Consider the following 14,556-nt stretch of genomic DNA (forward strand, 5'->3'; position numbering starts at 1 on the left):
TCGGTTTCCGTTAGGCTAGAAACGAAAGAGACTGGAGGCCTCAACTCCTGGGCGCCGCCCCCCTCCTAACCCCAGTTCCGGTAGGCGCCTTCCCCAGCAGGCTTCAGGGGGCACAGTAGGGCACCTTTCAGGTGGGAAACCTGTAACTCTCTGAAGTGCCCTAGGGCGCTTTTCTTCTTTAAGTTACTGTAGTAATCCTTTATCTTCCCAACACCCGAAGATCTTAAATAAAGCTTTTAAAACAGATTTAATATTCAAGTCAGTAATTATTTTTACCAGATCACTACTCAGCTTTGCCTTCTGGTGGTGCAGAGGATTGAATCAGGGACCTTGGAGCCTCAGACATGAAGTTTCTCTGCATAACTGTTATGTTGTTTCCCCAGCTCATAAATAAATCCTTTTTTAATGATTTTTTTTATCATTTCCTTTGCTGATAATGATGTTTTTAACTCCAAATCTCTTAACAGGATTTTTTAAAAATAGAAACAGAAATTGAGAGAGAAGGAGGAGATGGCGAGCAAGTGAGGAAGAGAGACACTTGCAACACTGCTTCACCATTTATGAAGCCCCCTCGCCTCCCCCCACACACACACAAGGAGGGACTAGGGACTTGAACCTAGGTCCTTACCCACAATAATGTATGCACTCTACCAGGTGCACCACTGCCTGGTGACATAGAAGCTATTTGCTGCACTTGCATCTGAGGTTCCCAGTTTGAGCCCCATCCCTGCACGTTTCAGAGTGTTCTCTGGCTTCTCTTTCTCACCCTTTGTTGGCAGAGCCAGACAGTGGCATACCCGGTAAAGCATATCTTCATGTCAGGTGGCATAGTTTCACAAGAGAGAGAAGCCAAAGCATCTCTCCAGCAAATGTGGCACTGGGGACTGAACCAGCAGCCTTAAGGCATGCAACTCTTGCACTCTACCACTGAGTTAGTCCCATCACCCTGTTCAAATGGGAGCTCTAGTCCCACAGAAACAGGGTAATACACTTGAAGCTTATTCCCTTCTCACCTTTCACTTTAATTTAAAAATGTATTAAAACCACCTAGGAGGTTGGGACAGCGGCTAAAGCACCAGACTTGCCAGTATGAGGTTCAATACTCAGTCTCTGGTATTGGTATGCCAGAGTGATGCTCTAGGGTTCTCTCTCTCTCTTTTTTCTTTTCATTATGAATCTTTAAAATAAATAAATAACGGAGTCAGGCAGTAGCACAGTGGGTTAAGCACACATGGCGCAAAGCGCAAAGACCAGAGTAAGGATCCCGGTTTGAGGCCCCGGCTCCCCACCTGCAAGGGAATCACTTCACAGGTGGTGAAGCAGATCTGCAGGTGTTTATCTTTTTCTCCCCTTCTCTGTCTTCCCCTCCTCTCTCCATTTCTCTCTGTCCTATCCAACAATGATGACATCAATAACAACAACAATAATAACTACAACAATAAAACAACAAGGGCAACAAAAGGGAGTAAATAAATAAATAAATATTAAAAATAAATACCCATTGGAAGAAACAAGAAATCTAAACAACCTTAAACCATTAAATTAATTGTTAACCAAAAAAATTAATTAATTGATCTTGTTGGGGTTACTGTCTCCTCTTGCTTTTGTCCCCCCTCCCCCAAGAGCCAATCCATGCATTTGAAACGCTGCATTTTGAGCTTGTGAGCTGCGGGAAGGAACACTCCCTGGCTGTGTGTCACAAAGGCAGAGTCTTCGCGTGGGGTGCAGGTTCCCAGGGGCAGCTGGGGACTGGGGACACTCCGGAAGTCATTCACACACCTCTGTAAGTTGTCCCCATCATTCCTGAAACCCTCAGTGTGTTTGGACTGCTAGGACTAAAGTGCACGGGTTCAAAGGTGGCAATAGCCCAGCCAGTCAAGTTGAGCCATTCCTGCCACCACTGGCAGCAAAGGCAGAGAGAAAGTCCCCCAAGACACCAGCCAGTCTCTAAGGGTGGCACAGGCAGAGAAGGCTGGGAGAGAGCAAGCCCTTCCATCTCAATCTCACTTACTGCAAATGACTGCGAGCACTGACCTGGGCCCCAGAGTTGGATTATCACCAGAGCATAATAGCAGAGGCCTTGTTTCCTTCTTTCCCCTATCTCTTATTTGATAGAACAGAGAGGACTTTAGAGGGAAAGGGAAGTAGAGAGGGAGAGAGGAAAGAGGAACACATGCAGCACAACTTCACCACTTGTGAAGCCTCCCCCAGAGTCTGTAGGGACTGGGGATTTGAACCCAAGTTCTGTGGATGGTAACATGTGTGCTCAAGCATGTGCACCACTGTCTGCCCCCCCCCTTAAAGTGCATTTTTATAAACAGTTGAAAATTATCTTTTGTTACCCTCTCTGGTTATCCACTTGTGTGAGAGATCCCTGTGACTTGTGGAGGTAAGCACTGAGTTTAAAATAAGTAGACCGGAGTTTGAATCTAGTTCTTGAACTTGATGTTTGTTCGACTTCTTTGAGTTTGTTAGGTTAAATTATACAAAACTGTTAGTAATTATGTTCAATAGCAATTTAAGAGAATTCAACCTTGTGGTTTCTTTATCTAAGAAGGCTTAATTGAGGTATTATAGATTCCATAAATTCAGTAGCCCTGTGCTTTTTGCAAATAAAGAAATTTCTTTTAGGTCAATAAATATAAAAACACCAGCACTTTACATCATCTGTACAGAATGTCCAGTGAAAATCATGTTTGCAGGAGACACTATTTTGGAATCTACCCTGTGCCTTGAAACAAGTGACTGTTGCATTAAAAATGGTTTGAGGGCTTTGGGGTAAAGTCACTACAGAAACACAAAAAAATAAAACTGTTTTCCCTGACAAATGTGTTCTCTGAAATATATACATATATATATTAATGAATATATATTGTAATATGTGTATAGTGTGTGTGAGAGAGAGAGAGAAAGAGAGAGATTTGGATAGACATTGAGAGAGAAAGAGAGAGTAGCATTGCTTCACCGCTCATGATTTCCCCCTGCAGGTGAGAATCAGGGACTTGAACCCGGGTCCTTGTGCACTATAAAGTATGCACTCAGCCATGTCCACCATCACCTGGCCCCTCTCTGGAATAGTTTTTAAATGTCTGTCGACTCTTTGGTGATCTGCTCTAAAGGAACATTAACAGATTTTGAATCTTTTTTTTTTTTTTGCCATAGGAAGATAAAATTCCACAGTGCTGTAAAAATAATACAGGTTTCCTGTGGCCAATACCACTCCCTGGCATTGTCAGAAGGTAAGAAAGGGTCTCCTAAGAGTCATTCGGATGTAAACTCTTGAATAAAAGTATCTGCTGATTTTTAGTGTGTTGAGGTTTGTTTTAATGCAGAAAAAGTTTCTATTTAGGGTGAAGAACACAAATTGACTTACAGATTCAGAAAACACACATAAAAAGATAGAGTCTCAATCTTCTCCTGTTTAGGAATATTGACATACAACTTCCACTTTGCTTTTACCTCAGCACCATAAACAGTACAGGGTGGGGGGGTGGCGTGAACTTCACGGATAGTGGAATAGCAATCTGAATCTTTCTTTCTCTTGAGCAATTAACTAAGTAAATCACCCAACTTTGGTCAAATGCAGCATTTTTTTTGTGAGACAATAATAATGAGCATAATGCTTTTGGTTCAATAATTCTGTTAATTTGGTTCAATAATTATCTGTTCAATAATTCATATGCCATACACTCAAATATTACGGTGCTCTTTGAAGTATTTTTGTACATGACCTTGACCTGTCTTAGACTTTCAAGAGTTTTAGAATTAAGAAGTTACTTTGGGGCTGGGTGGTGGCGCACCTGGTTGAGCGCACATGTTACAGTGTACAAGGACCCCATTTCAAGCCCCTGGTCCCCACCTACAGGGGGAAGCTTTGCAAATGGTGAAGCAGGGCTGCAGGTGTCTCTCTTATCTCTCTCCCTGTCTATCTCCTCCTTCCCTCTTGATTTCTGACTATCTCTATCTAATAAATACAGTAAAAAAAAATGAAAAAGAAGTTACTTTCTTTTAGAATTTTATCTTATTTACTTATTTAATAAGAGAAATACAGAAAGAGATCAGAGCACTGCTGAACTTTGGCTTATGGTAGTGCTAGGGACTGAACCTGGGTCCTCAGAACCTCATGTCTGAGAAGGACTGATTTGAGTCTGGTGCCTTAGACCACTCAGTCACCCTGACACACTGAGAGTCCTTTGCAGAAACTATTGTGCTGTCTCCCCAGCCCTGGGGAGGCACTCACTTTCTGTATGAGTTTGTTGTCCCACTGTTGTGTATGTCTGTGAACACCCCCACCCCTCTTTGTTTGTGCAGACAGTCAAGTGTTTTCATGGGGAAGCAACAGCCATGGACAGCTGGGCCTGGGCCAGAAGTTCAGCCAGCATTCCAGCCCGCAGAAGGTCATGTCTCTGCAGGGCATTCCCGTGGCCCAAGTGGCTGCTGGAGGGACCCACAGCTTCATCCTGTCTCTCTCTGGGACTTCGTTTGGCTGGGGAAGTAACAATGCCGGGCAGCTGGCACTCAGTGGAGAGAAAGTTCCAGGTAACAGTGTTCGGTCTTCTTTGTTCTTTCTTTGCACTTGGGGAACCAGCTCTGCCAAGAACACTTTTAAAGCTTAGCAATGTGTCTCTCAAACTTTGTGACACACTAGTGTCCCCTGGACAGGGTGGGGGCATACTAATATTAATGGCAGCTGCCACAACTTACCATGAACTTAGAAGAACACAAATCCAATCTCTTTCTCTTCTGGGAGGGGGGGTTCAGAAGCTTTTTAAAGTTAATATCTTTTATTTTTTTCTCCATATTCTACTTGTGATTAATAGTGAGTTATAAGATTGTAAAATTAGAGTGTATAGTTTCACCCTATACCCACCACCAAAGTTCCATATCCCCATCCTCCCACCTCCCAGAGATAACCACCACAGTTCTCACAAGTCTTAAAACAGTTTCCTTGATACTATTATTATTTTTTTGTTTTTCAAGTGCAAGTGTATCATTTTTCTGGATTCCACATATGAGCAAAACCATCTGGTAGTTGTCTTTCATCTCCATTTATTTCCCTAAAAGCATCATTACCTTCAGTTCCATCCATTGTATCCCAGAGGATACACTATCATCTTTTTTATCGCAGAAGAATATTCCATGGACTGTGTATCTCACAGCTTCTTTAGCCAGTCATCTGTTAATGGGCATTTAGGGAGCTTCTACCATTTGGCTATTGTGAATAATGCAGCTATGAACACAGGGGTGCATGTATCCCTTCAAATAACTGTTGATAAATGCCTAAGAGTGGTACTGCTGGATCAGAAGATAATTTCATTTTCATCTGTTTAAGGACTCTCCATACAGTCTTCCAAAGGGACTATACCAGTTTGCATTCTAGGGGTCAGAAGTTTGACACAGGGTTCAAGGCTGCAGAGGAGAAATAGGGGAGAAGGTGGGGCCCTCCCTTGGCTACCTCTACTCACATTGTCATTTCCTCCTGGAAGTCAGTGATGGCTGGCTAAGTTCTTCTAGAGCCACCTGCCTCTGACGTGGACTCTTCTGCCTCTGTGTCCCCCAGCTAAAGAACTCCTCTGATTCCAAAACAGGCCCACCTGGATAAACCAAGGAGCCTTCCTTATTTTAAGGTCAAATTGCTGGCAGGTGTCATTCCAACTGCTTCTTTAACTCCTCTCAGGCATGTAGCCTAATATATTTCCAGATTCCAGGAAAAGGGTCTGGATATCTTGGGGAGGGCATTATTGTATCTACCATAAGAACATCAAAAATTCCCTAGGGGAGTCAGCGGTAGTGCAGCGGGTTAAGCGCACATGGCGCAAAGCGCAAGGGCCAGTGTAAAGATCCTGGTTCAAACCCCCAGCTCTCTGGGAGTCGCTTCACAAGCGGTGAAGCAAGTCTGCAGGTGTCTGTCTCTTTCCCCCTCTCTGTCTGCCCCATCTCTCTCCATTTCTCTCTGTCCTATCCAACAACGACGACATCAATAAATACAACAATAAAACAACAAGGGCAACAAAAGAAACTAAATTGAAAATTTTAAAAAAATTCCCAGTGCAGTCTGGGGAGATAACCCACTTTAGAGCACAGGACTTCCATACTTAATGCGTCAGGGGTCCTGGGTTCAATCCCTGGTGTTACCACATACCAGAGCAGTGCTCTGATATCTCTCCTATGAAAAATACTAATACTAATACTAATACTAATACTAATACTAATAATAATAATAATAATAATAATGGGATGATACCACTTGTAGATAGAAGTTGAGAAAAAAGAACAGAAAGCGAAACACAAAGCAGAACTTGGACTGGGTTTGGTGTATTGCATCAAAGTAAAGGACTCGGGGGAAGGGAAAGGGTTTACACCTTCTGGTGCATGATGGTAGAGGAGGACCTAGACAGGGTGTGGGGTGGTGGGGTTCAGCGTGTTTTGCAGAAAACTGAGAAATTTTACACATGTACCAACAACTGTATTTACTGTTTACTATAAACCATTAATCCTTTAATAAAAATTTAAAACAATTTTTAAAAATTAAATTAAAAATAATAATAAAAGGGTCAGGCAGTGATGCACTTAGTTAAGCACACATATTACAGTGCACAAGGACTTGGGTTCAAGCCCCTGGCACCTACCTGCAGAGGGAAAGTTTCATGAGTCATGAAACAGGGCTGCAGTGGACTCTCTACCTCTTTCCCTATTTAGCTATTCCTTTCCTCTCAATTTCTGTCTCTATCCAACAATAAGTAAATAAAAAGTTTTTAAAATGAAAAAATATTTTTAAAACTCCCAATGCCCAGGGCAGACCCCACACCCATTAACTCAGAGTGTCTGGCCCAGGAACCAGGCAGCCAGCTATCAGCATAAGCAAGCCCACAGGTATCTCCAACATGTGGAGAAGACAGGGAATCCCCGGTTTAGTAGCCTGCCATCAGCTCTTCCAGCCATCTGTGAAATGAGATTCACTGGGAAGTGTCCCTTTCCATCCCTGGCGTCTGCTCAATGCTTTAACTTTGTGAATGTAAGATTAGTGCTTCATACATGACAATACCATGCTGAGATTTCATATCTAGTCTCAGTGGATTCTGCCAACATCAAGAAGAAGCATATTTATTTTCTCAGTTGTTGCTACATCTTTGCAGAGCTTGTAGTACAGGACAAAAATGAACACAAGGTGATAGCAAGACTTTCCAGGAAAAGGGTCTTCACACCTTGCTCTGCAAAGCAATCAGTCACTTTGGGCATTTCAGAAGGTGAAACAGTTTCCAGAAATAAGTGCTAATGGGCTTCCTGGCTCCTCAGACTCTCTCTCTCTCTCTCTCTCTTTCTCTTTCTCTCTCTCCCTCTCCCTCTTTTTTTGCAAAGCAAGGTTTCTTTGTTTTAAGTTTCTGATCATATATATATATATATATATATATATATATATATAATGTGGGGCAGGTGGTGGCTCACTGGGTTAAGCGCACATAGTACTAAGCACAAGAATCTATGCAAGGATCCAGGTTCAAGTTCCCTACTCCCACCTGCAGGCACAAGAGGCAAAGCAGGTCTGCAGGTGTCTTATCTTTCTTCCTCTCTGTATGTTCCTTCTCTCTCAATTTCTCAATATACAATCAAATGGAAAAAAAATGGCCACCAGGAGCAGTGGATTCATAGTGTTACCACGGAGTACCAGCAATAACCCTGGAGGCAATATAATAATAATAAAATAAGCAATATAATGATTTAATACATGCTTATGTTGTTTTAATTTATTCCTTTGCTGGATGGTAGAGACAGAGAAGCTAAGAGGGAAGGGGTAGAGAGAGGGGAAAAGAAAAAGAGACACCTGCAACACTACTTCACTACTTGTAAAGATTCTCTCCCATAGGTGGGAATAGGAGCTTGAACCTGGATCCTTCCACATGGTAATGTGTATACCCAACCAGGTGCACCACCACCTGCCCCAACTGTTCACTTTTTAAAGTTATATCTGTCAGCACCAGCAAAATAGCTTTCTTGGACAGTTTACACACAGCCATGAACACAAGCCAGGTGCCAGCCCAGCCCCCACTACAGGAAGCTTTGGTGCAGTGCTATATTTCATTTTCTCTATATAAAAAATAAAATAAAGCTGTCAGTGAATTGTGGAATAATGAAGACCAAAAAAAAAAGGATGAAAATGCAAAAACTCATGAAATCTGAGGTTGTTTCTCATGCTCCAAAGTTTCTACTTCCATTCAACAGAGCAAACCTACAAGCCTCTTGCGGTTGGTGCTCTGAAGACTCTAGCTGTGACTTATATCAGCTGCGGTCATAAACACACTGCAGTGCTGACTCAGGTAATCAACCGGGCCCTGGCCCTGTTTATGGTTTGTTGTTTTTTGCTTCTTTTCTTTTTCTTTTTCTTTTTTTTTTTTTTTACTCTTAGAGAAATATTAGTTCAAGGGACCCGATTAGTACTGCCAGCAAGAAGCGTGTCAACAGCTCAACATCTCTGTGAAATGTACAACTAGCCAAAGAGACATTATTGTCTCAGTGTCAGTTATGAGTGTTTCAGAATCACAAGAGCTGATTTCATTGTCAACTTTCAAAAATATTTGTGGGTACCTACTTACTTTGGTGAGTAGAGGAACTAATCCTTGTAGCACTTACTTATTCCCAGTGCAGTCTCACAGATGAATATTAGTATAAAAGTAGCAAGGTTTTACAGTTTTCAATAGCCCCCTTTCTGTATTTGAATGTACTTGCTCTTATTTCTTCTTTGGCACAATTGTCACTGGACATACTGATGTTTGCTGCCCGCTCTTTACTTGGTCAGGCAGTGCATTCTTTTTTTTTTAAGATTTTATTAGTTATTTAATATTGATTAACAATAGTGTAAGATAGCAGGGGTTAAATTCCATAGAATTCCCACCACCAGAGTTCCGTATCTCATCCCCTCCATTGGAAGCTTCTCTGTTTTTTATCCCTCTGGGAGGATGAACCAAAAATCTTTATAGGATGCGGAAGGTGGAAGGTCTAGCTTCTGTAATTGCTTCTTTGCTGGACATGGATGTTGGCCAGTCGACCCATATCCTAGCCTGTTTCTACCTTTTCTTAGTGGGGTAGGGCTCTGGGGAGATGGGGTTCCAGGACACACTGGTGAGGTCGTCTGCCCAGGCAAGTCAAGATGGCATCATAGTAGCATCTGCAACTTGGTAGCTGAAAGGCAGTAAGATATAGAGCAGGACAAATTGTTCAATAAACAGGAACTTAAAGGTAAGAATAGAGCAAATGAAACTAGGAATCTCCATGTGGGAAGAAGCTAGAAAGTCTATTTTAGGTGTGTTCCAAGGGGCTCATGACTTTAGTAATTTTTGCCTGAGCCTGATAGCTACATGCAGGTGGACTAAAAGTATTGTCTGGGAAGATGGTATCAGAGCTGACAATAGGACTGGAAAGCTGGATTAGGACAGAGAGTAGCTCCCAAGTCAGAATAATTCTCCTCATCACCGTAGTGATAGATTTGAGGAATTATTTGTGTAGTTAGAATGTGTATTAACAATGAACTAGTGAAAAATAATTTTTGTGATTAATAACAGGTTACAGTTATATCTGTTATATCACAAATTTGTAGATCAATATTAAATCACTAATAATAATAATAGGTTTCAAGACTATAGGATTATACACACAAAAAAAAAAAACACTGCCAAAATTCTATGACCTCACCCTATTAGCTGTCTGCTTAACTTAAGTTATTCTTCATTGACAGGAGATGGTTGAAACTGTTTGAATCAAGAATCATCTTTTCAGAACGGACTTTTGTTGTTGTTTGTAGAAACACTCAAATACAAAACCTACCCTTATACTTAAATATTAGTATTACTCCTGGACCAGTTGATTTATCTTTCTTTTTTATCTTATTTTATTTTTTTATTTATCTTTCTTTAAAAAGATTTGGTTAATCTAATTTGGATAGAGACAGAGAAATTGAGAGGGTAGTGGGAGATAAAGCGGGAGAGAGAGAAAAGAGACACCTGCAGCACTGCTTCTCCACTTATAGGTGGAGACTCAGGGTTTGAACCAGGCTCCTTGTACTGTAACATGTGCACTCTTACTGGATACACCACCACCACCCATCCTCCCCAGTTGATTTTTCTATGCATTTATCCCACAGGCTTCTTTTTTTTCTATTATACTTTATAGGACAGAGAGAAATTGAGAGGGGAGACAGAGAGAGAGAGAGAGAGATACATGCAGACCAGCTTCACTGCTTGTCAAGCTTACCCCCTGTTGGTGGGAAGCCGGGGCTTGCACCAGGTCCATGCACATGGTAATGTAAGCACTTAACCAGGTACTCCACTGCCCAGCTCCCAAACTTTTTAAATTTCTAGTCTTAAGAGAATGTTCCTGGTTTTTCACATTTAATATGCTAGCTATACATTCCCTGCTACAAGTGTAGATCCCTCACATTTAGAAGTTACATTTTCACATCATGTTCTCATATAACTCTTTCATGAGACCCAATCTTTAAGCTTTCGTTACTCTTTTTTAAAACTAATTTAGCTGGAGTTGGATGGTGGCGCAACTGGTTAAGCATATGCATTGCAGTGTATAAAAACCCAGGTTCAAGCCCCCTGGTCCCCACCTGTAGAAGGGAATCTTCACAAGAGGTGAAGTGGTGCTGTGGGTTTCTCTCTCCTCCATCTCCTCCTCCTCCCTTTTAAAAATATTTATTTATTTATTTATTTATTTTGGATAGAGACAGCGAGAAATTGAGAGGGGATGGGGGAGATTAAGAGGGAGAGAGACAGAGACATCTGCAGCACTGTTTCACCATTTGTGAAGCTTCCCCCTTGCAGGTGGGGACCAGGGGCTTGAACCCGTGTCCTTGGGTATTATGATGTGTGCATTCAACCAGGTGCACCACTACCCGGCCCCTCCCCTCCCTTATCAATTCCTCTCTATCCAAAATAAATTGATTAAATTAAATTTACATTTAATTTAAAAGCTTTTTTTAAAAAAGCAATTTACCAACCCAGGAGGTGATGCAGTGGATAAAGTGTTGGACTCCCTAGCATGACATCCCAAATTTAAGCCCAATGTTACCTGTGCCAAAATGATGCTCTGGTTCTTCCCTCTTTCTCTTATTAATAAAATAAGTCTTTCTGTCATATAAAAGTAGCATTCATCAGATTCCTCCTTTTTAATCAGGATGGGAAAGTCTTCACATTTGGAGACAACAGCTACGGACAGCTGGGACGTAGCACCACTGACAAGAGGACAGGCCCCCAGCTCCTGGAAGGCATCCATGGGCTGGCGTCTCAAGTGGACTGTGGGAGGTAACAGGCACTGCGGCTTCACTCACCCATCTTAGCACCAGGTTTTTCTTCAACCCCAAATATGTCTCTGCTCTTCTGCTAACTCTTCCTCCTTTCTGGAAATTGGTTTCTTTTAAATATAATTTTTCTGATTTAAAAAAATATCTGCTGGGCCTGGCGGTGATGCACCTGGTTGAGCGCACACATTACAGTACACAAGGACCTGGATTCAAGCCCTCGGTCCCCACCTGCAGGGGGGGGAAAGCTTTATGAGTAATGAAGTAGGGCTACAGGTCTTTCTTTCTCCCTCTCTATCTCCTCCCTCACTCTTGATTTCTGTCTGTCTCTATCCACATACTGAAGTATGAAGTAAACTGGTTGTTTCGTCTTGAGAGGTGTCTTTTTTTTAAAAAAAAAAAAAAAAAGCCTGAGTCTCCAGTCTTCATTACAATGTATTCTCTTCTCCCCGGAAGCTACCACACACTTGTGTATGTCTACACCACGGGTCAGGTGGTGTCTTTTGGCCGTGGACCAGGTCCTGCAAGCAAATCGACTCAACCGGAGAACTTGAACATGAGCTACCTGATTCCCTCAGATGGTAGGAGGGGTTCCACTGACTCACAGTGTTCCTTCCATTCACTGATGCCATGAACATAAAGCTACTCTCTAGCGTCTGGCCCTTTTGTTTTGAATTTGCACATTAAACATTTTTATTGTGCAGTGATTCCTGGAAAGTTTGGCAGTCAGTCATTACTAAAGATAAAGATCCTCTGTGGTTACTTAAGCCTTAAAACAATACACTTTTATATATTTCGTCAAACCTCTTACAGAGCACAGTGGCCTAGATTTGCAATGTGAGCGCATAAGAAATTACACTTAAACTAAGTGATTATGATGTATAATCTGAAAAATTCATCTTTCTGTGCTTTTTTTGTTAAAATCTATATAGAAGATCACTTATATTTTTATATTACTACTAGACTTATCATTGGAGCTATATGTCTGCATGACAACTCCACCACCCCCCCTTTCTTTTCTTTTCTTTTCTTTTTTTTTTTTTGAGACAGAGAACAATTGAGAAGGAAGGGGCGATAGGGAGGGAGAGAGAAAGACATGCCTGTAGTACTGTTTCACCCATCAGAACGTTTTTCCCTGCACCCAAGTTCATGTGCAAAGTAGTCACGTGTGTGCTCAACTAGGTGCACCATTGCTCAGCCCCCATGAACTGTCAAATAAGCAAATTTAGTTAATTAATACATCAAATTTTTATTTTTGTTTTATTACTATTATTATCATCATCATTATGTAGATAGAGAAGTGGAGAGAGAGTGAAACAGATCAAAGCATAAAAGGTTTCTTCACTGCTCTGAAGGTTTGAGCTGGGCTCAAACCTGGGCTGCACTTGCCAAGTGAGCTATTTCACCTGTCCTATATTATGTTCTTTTTCATTCTTTTTTAAAGAATATTTTTATTTATTCTTGGATAGAGAGACAAGTTGAGAGAGGAGGAAGAGATAGAGAGAAGAGAGACAGAGAGACACTTGCAGACCTGCTTCACCACTTGTGAAGCTTTCCCCCGGCAGGTGGGGACCAGGGGCTTGAACCCAGGGCCTTGCTCACTGTAACATGTGCCCTTCGCCAGGTGTGTCACTGCCTGGCCCCCCTACATCATGTTTTTAAAACTTAATTAAGCTTGCAACAAAAGATTAATTTCTCACGTGTGAAAACAGTAAAGATACTTTTATGACTTTATTTTAGGCCTTGAGGATGTTCACGTCAAACATATTTTTGCTGGAACTTACGCCAACTTTGTGACAACTTCCCAGGTACCTGTGACACCTTCTACTGCTCTTTAAGACCAAAATTTCCCCTTTCAGACGTCAGAGAAGTATTTGAAATATTGTATTGTTCACCTGAAGTCGAATTTCCTCCCCCCCACATCATTTTACTGGGGAACGGGTTGTTAATAGTTTACAGTACAATTGTTAAAAATTGCACAACTCCCCCCAACTCACCATGGTTGGTGTCTACACAACACTCTCACTCCCAACTTAGTCTTATTCTACCATCATGCACCAAGACCGCAAGATCCTCTCCCCTTCCTCCCTCCCCCTCCTTCCCCCTCCTTCCCCCTCCTTCCCCCTCCTCCCCCTCCCCCTCCCCTCCTCCCCCTTCTCCCCTCCTCCCTTCCACTCCTCCCCCTCCTCTCTTCCCCTCCTCCCCTCCCTTCCTCCCTCCCTTCCTCCCCTCCCCCCCTCCCCTCCTCCCCTCCCCCTCCCCTCCTCCCCCTCCTCCCCCCTCCCCCACCTCCCCCACGTTCCACCTCCCCCTCCTCCCCCCTCCCCCTCCTCCCCTCCCCCTCTTCCCCCTCCTCCCCCTCCTCTCCCCCTCCTCCCCCTCCCCCTTCTCTCCCCCTTTCTCCTTCTCCTCCTCTCCCTCCTCCCCCTCCTCCCCCTCCTCCCCCTCCTCTCCCTCCTTCCCCTCCTCCCCCACAGTTCTTAGCTTTGGTGCACTACACCACTCTAAAACCACTACTCAGGGGCTTGAACCCAGGTCCTTGTACATAGTTACATGTGCCCTCAACCAGGTATGTCACCACCCCGCCCCTTACACCCCCTACTTTTAAACAACTAAACTGCAGTTCAGACCAGTAAAGCAGCCAAACTTTGGAGTGAAAGTCCCGCCCACAGGACTTTTCTTGGGGTGGGGTGGAGCCTCAGCCCTGTTAGCACTAGCTCCACTGGCTACTCCGTGTATGTGTGCTTTTCTCATTCTTCTTTTCTCTCTCACCAGAAGGATGCGAGCTCCACAGATGTTCCCATGAAGACCCTGCCGGAAATAAACCGCATTAACCCGTCCCTGACAGAAAAATGGAACTCACCACCAAGAAGTGCGGAGTACAGAACAGCTGAGAGGTAGCAGCTTTTGATCAGGAATAGCCCTGTTGCATGTGTTTCTGCAACTGGTCACTTAATCCTTGACATAAAAGACATTTGAACGCCCACAAGACAGCTCACCTGGACAGTGAGCCAGCTTTGCTGTGTTCATGACCCAGCTTCGAGCCCAGTCCCCACTGCACTGGAGGAAGCTTCAGTGCTGTAGTTTCTTTCTCTATCTCTGTCTCTCTTTGAAAAAAGCCAGGCTACAGAGATAACAGTGATTCTGCAAAAAGACTCTCATGCTTGAGGCAACAAAGGTCCCAGGTTCAATCCCCAGCACCACCAGAAGCCATAACTGAGCAGTACTCTGGTAAATAATAATAATAATAATAATATATA

At 42.9% G+C, this 14,556-nt stretch overlaps 1 protein-coding gene and 1 long non-coding RNA gene across 3 annotated transcripts in view; both read left to right on the forward strand.

Annotated features, from left to right (window-relative positions):
• The window catches only part of LOC132537525 (uncharacterized), a 177,339-nt gene that overhangs the window by 134,744 nt on the left and 28,039 nt on the right, over window positions 1-14,556 (forward strand). The gene's annotated exons all lie outside the window — the stretch shown is intronic.
• HERC6 (HECT and RLD domain containing E3 ubiquitin protein ligase family member 6) overlaps window positions 1-14,556 on the forward strand; it is a 43,427-nt gene that overhangs the window by 832 nt on the left and 28,039 nt on the right. The window contains exons 2-9 of one of the 2 annotated variants that reach the window (XM_060187803.1): window positions 1,624-1,783; window positions 3,163-3,239; window positions 4,312-4,539; window positions 8,221-8,315; window positions 11,173-11,300; window positions 11,753-11,877; window positions 13,037-13,104; window positions 14,072-14,193. In XM_060187803.1, coding sequence (XP_060043786.1) covers window positions 1,624-1,783; window positions 3,163-3,239; window positions 4,312-4,539; window positions 8,221-8,315; window positions 11,173-11,300; window positions 11,753-11,877; window positions 13,037-13,104; window positions 14,072-14,193 — 1,003 coding nt within the window. Of the gene's footprint in view, window positions 1-1,623; window positions 1,784-3,162; window positions 3,250-4,311; window positions 4,540-8,220; window positions 8,316-11,172; window positions 11,301-11,752; window positions 11,878-13,036; window positions 13,105-14,071; window positions 14,194-14,556 lie in introns of those variants that run through there. The other variant, XM_060187804.1, reaches the window with a different exon arrangement.

The sequence above is a fragment of the Erinaceus europaeus genome, chromosome 3 (assembly GCF_950295315.1).
Source record: "Erinaceus europaeus chromosome 3, mEriEur2.1, whole genome shotgun sequence".
NCBI lineage: Eukaryota > Metazoa > Chordata > Mammalia > Eulipotyphla > Erinaceidae > Erinaceus > Erinaceus europaeus.